The 3,448-nt window shown below is 47.9% G+C and overlaps 1 protein-coding gene across 1 annotated transcript in view; it reads left to right on the top strand.

The window, feature by feature from the left end:
• The window catches only part of FAM186A (family with sequence similarity 186 member A), a 59,510-nt gene that overhangs the window by 40,810 nt on the left and 15,252 nt on the right, over positions 1-3,448 (top strand). Inside the window, exons 5-7 of the mRNA XM_037744658.1 lie at positions 4-421; positions 560-932; positions 1,038-1,994. Of these exons, the coding sequence (XP_037600586.1) occupies positions 4-421; positions 560-932; positions 1,038-1,994 (1,748 nt within the window). The remainder of the gene's footprint in view (positions 1-3; positions 422-559; positions 933-1,037; positions 1,995-3,448) is intronic.

The raw sequence follows: 3,448 nt of genomic DNA, 5'->3' as shown, positions 1-3,448 counted from the left end.
CAGGCCCAGGAACTGGGGATCCCTCTTACCCCTCAGCAGGCCCAAGCCCTGGGGATCCCTCTCACCCCTCAGCAGGCCCAGGAACTGGGGATCCCCCTTACCCCTCAGCAGGCCCAGGAACTGGGGATCACTATCAGCCCTCAGCAGGCTCAGGAACTGGGGATCGCTCTCACCCCTCAGCAGGCACAGGCTCAGGGGATCACTCTCACCCCTCAGCAGGCCCAGGCACTGGGAGTCCCTATAACCTCAGCAAATGCCTGGGTGTCAGCTGTCACTCTTACCCCTGTGCAAACCCAGGCTTTGGAGTCTCCTATCTACTTAGAACAGGCTCAAGAACAGTCATTGAAATTAGGGGTTCCTCTCACCTTAGATAAAGCCCATACCTTGGGATCGCTCCTCACCCTTAGCCAAGTCCAACCTTTGGGCTTCCCCTTCACCCCAGGACAGGTCCAGCCTGTGCGTATTACTCTCATGTCTGAGCATGATCCTAAATCAAGGGCTTCTGTCACACCAAGAGTGCCTCACATTCCTAAGCAACAGGCCATATTGGCTACTCCTACCCATAGACCATTTCAGGAATCAAAGGCTTCTCTCCCCACTGGGCAATCCATCATATCAAGATTATCTCCAAGCCTTAGGCTGTCTCTGGCATCATCTGCTCCTACTGCTGAGAAGTCCTCTATATTTGGGGTCTCTTCTACTCCTTTGCAGGTGTCAAGGCTTCCCATCAATCAAGGCACCTTTGCCCCTGGGAAGCCCCTAGAAATGGGGATTCTACCTGAGGCTGGTACACTTGGGCCACCACAGACTCTTCGTTCCTCTGGACAGACCCTGGTATACGGAGGTCAATCCACTTCTGTGCAGTTACCAGCACCACAGGCCCTTCCCACTCCTGGGCAGCTCCCAATATCTGGGGCCCCTCCCACTCCAGGGCAGCCCTTTGAACAGGAGGCCCTTAGCTCTAGGGAGCTTTTCAAAACTGGGGCCTCTCTGACTCCTCCACCACCTCGAATGTCAAAAGCCCCTCTTGCCCCCAGGCAGCAACTTATAGCTGCAGTCCCACCCGCTTCTGGACAGATTCCCAGTCTCTGGGCTCCTCTCTTTCCTGGGCAGCCCTTAGTTCCTGGAGCCTCTTCCATCCATGGGGACCGTCTGCAATCTGGATCCTTAACCTTCTCTGAGCAGCTCCAGGAATTCCAGCCTCCTGCCACTGCTGAGCAATCTCCCTATATTCAGGCTCCTTCTACTCTTGGGCATCATTTGGCACCATGGACCCTTCCTGGGCAAGCTTCTTCATTATGGATCCCTCCCACCCCTAGACATCCTCCCATTTGGTCCCCTTCTTTTGCTAAGAAGAGACTGGCATTTATTTCTTCTCTGAAATCTAAATCAGCACTGATCCATCCTAGTGCTCCAGATTTCAAGGTATCTCAAGCTCCTTTCACCACTAAGTTCCAAATGTCAGAGGTCTCTGATACTTCTGAAGAAACCCAGATACTTCGAGATCCTTTTGCTATAGAATCATTTAGAACATTTCAGTCCCATCTCACCAAATACAGGACACCAGTATCGCAAACCCCTTACACTGATGAAGGGGCCCTTCCCACTCTCATGAAGCCTACAATATCACTATCTTCTCTTACTACTCTACTCAAAACAACACAGATTTCACCTCCTGAATGGTACCAGAAATCCCGCTTCCCTCCTATAGATAAGCCCTGGATACTGAGTTCAGTTTCAGGTACCAAGAAACCCAAGATTATGGTGCCTCCTTCCTCTCCTAAAGAACTTGAAGAGAAGAGGTATTTTGTTGATGTGGAGGCTCAGAAGAAGAACCTGATATTATTAAATCGGGCTATAAAAACTTGTGGATTCCCTTCACAGCTACACATAACAGCCAGGACTCTCATAATTGAGATACTTCATATGGACACGGTTCAGTTGGGATACCTATTCCGCAAGTACATTGCCTATAGGCTGATCCAGTATGCCAGGTAGATTTAATTATTATATATCTAGTTTTCTGGTTTAGTTCTGATTTCAAATATTCTCTGTCATTGCCCTAGAAGTATACTAATGTTTGTCATATGTTCTCAAAGACTGTCTTATATAAGGTCTATGGGATGGAAGCCTGTTTAAGACAGCAAAAGATCTATTTTTTAGAAAATAAGAAATGACATATACCATAATCCATTTCATTCATATATATCTCCAGCAGAGATGCCAAGTGTATTTTGTGGATCATGGTTTGTCTCCAAAATATCAACTTCAAAAGTTTAGAGATGCTTTCCAGTTATTCTGAATTTCTTTCTTTTTTTTTTTCCTTTTTTTTTGAGACAGAGTCTTGCTCTGTCACCCGGGCTAGAGTACAATGGTGTGATCTTGGCTCACTGCAACCTCTGCCTCCCGGGTTCAAGCGATTCCCCTGCCTCAGCTTCCTGAGTAGCTGGGATTACAGGTACAAGCCACCAAGGCTGGCTAATTTTTGTAATTTTAGTAGAGACAGGGTTTCACCATGTTGGTCAGGCTGGTCTCAAACTCCTGACCTCGTGATCCACCCACCTCGACCTCCCAAAATGCTGGGATTAAGGCATGAGCCATCGTGCCCGGCTGTGAATTTCTTTCATCCTTTTTGGTTCACCAGAAACATATGATTTTCAAAATGGAAGATGGCATAACAAAGAATGAGAGCAGGCATGGTGGCTCATGCCTATAATTCCAGCACTTTGGGAGGCTGAGGCAGGTGGATCACTTGAGGCCAGGAGTTCAAGACCAGTCTGGCCGAGATGGTGAAACCCTGTCTCTGCAAAAAATACAAAAATTACCCAGGCATGATCCCAGGATTACTTGGGAGGCTAGGGCGGGAGAATCTCTTGAACCTGGGAGGTGGAGGTTGCAATGAGTCAGCCGCGCCACTGCCCTCCAGCCTGGGTTTGGGAGTCAGACTGTCTCAAAACAAACAAACAAGAACGAGAACCTGCCATTTGCAACAACATGGACAAAACTGAGGTCATTATGTTAAGTGAAATAAGCCAGGCACAGAAAGACAAACTTCACATGTTCCCACTTATTTGTGGGAGCTAAAAATTAAAATGATTTAACTCATGGACATAGAAAGTAGAAGGAAAGGATGGGTGCCATGATTCACGCCTATATTCCCAGCACTTTGGAAGGCTTAGGAAGGAGGATCACTTGAGCCCAGGAGTGTGAGACCAGCCTGGACAACAAAGTGAGACCCTGTCTCTACAAAAAATACAAAAAAATTAGCTGGGCGTGACAGTGCATGCCTGTAATACCAGCTATTCAGGAAGCTGAGCTTGGTGGATCACTCAAGCCCCAGGAGGTCGAGGCCGTAGCAAGCCAAGATCACACCGCTACACTCCAGCCTGGGTGACAGAGAGAGACCCAGTCTCAGGAGAAATAAGATTAAAATTAATTAATTAATTAA

Source organism: Cebus imitator, unplaced genomic scaffold (genome assembly GCF_001604975.1).
Source record: "Cebus imitator isolate Cc_AM_T3 unplaced genomic scaffold, Cebus_imitator-1.0 Scaffold181, whole genome shotgun sequence".
Taxonomy (NCBI): domain Eukaryota; kingdom Metazoa; phylum Chordata; class Mammalia; order Primates; family Cebidae; genus Cebus; species Cebus imitator.
The sequence above is the reverse complement of the archived record's forward strand: the minus strand, read 5'-3'. Positions and strand labels throughout refer to the sequence as shown.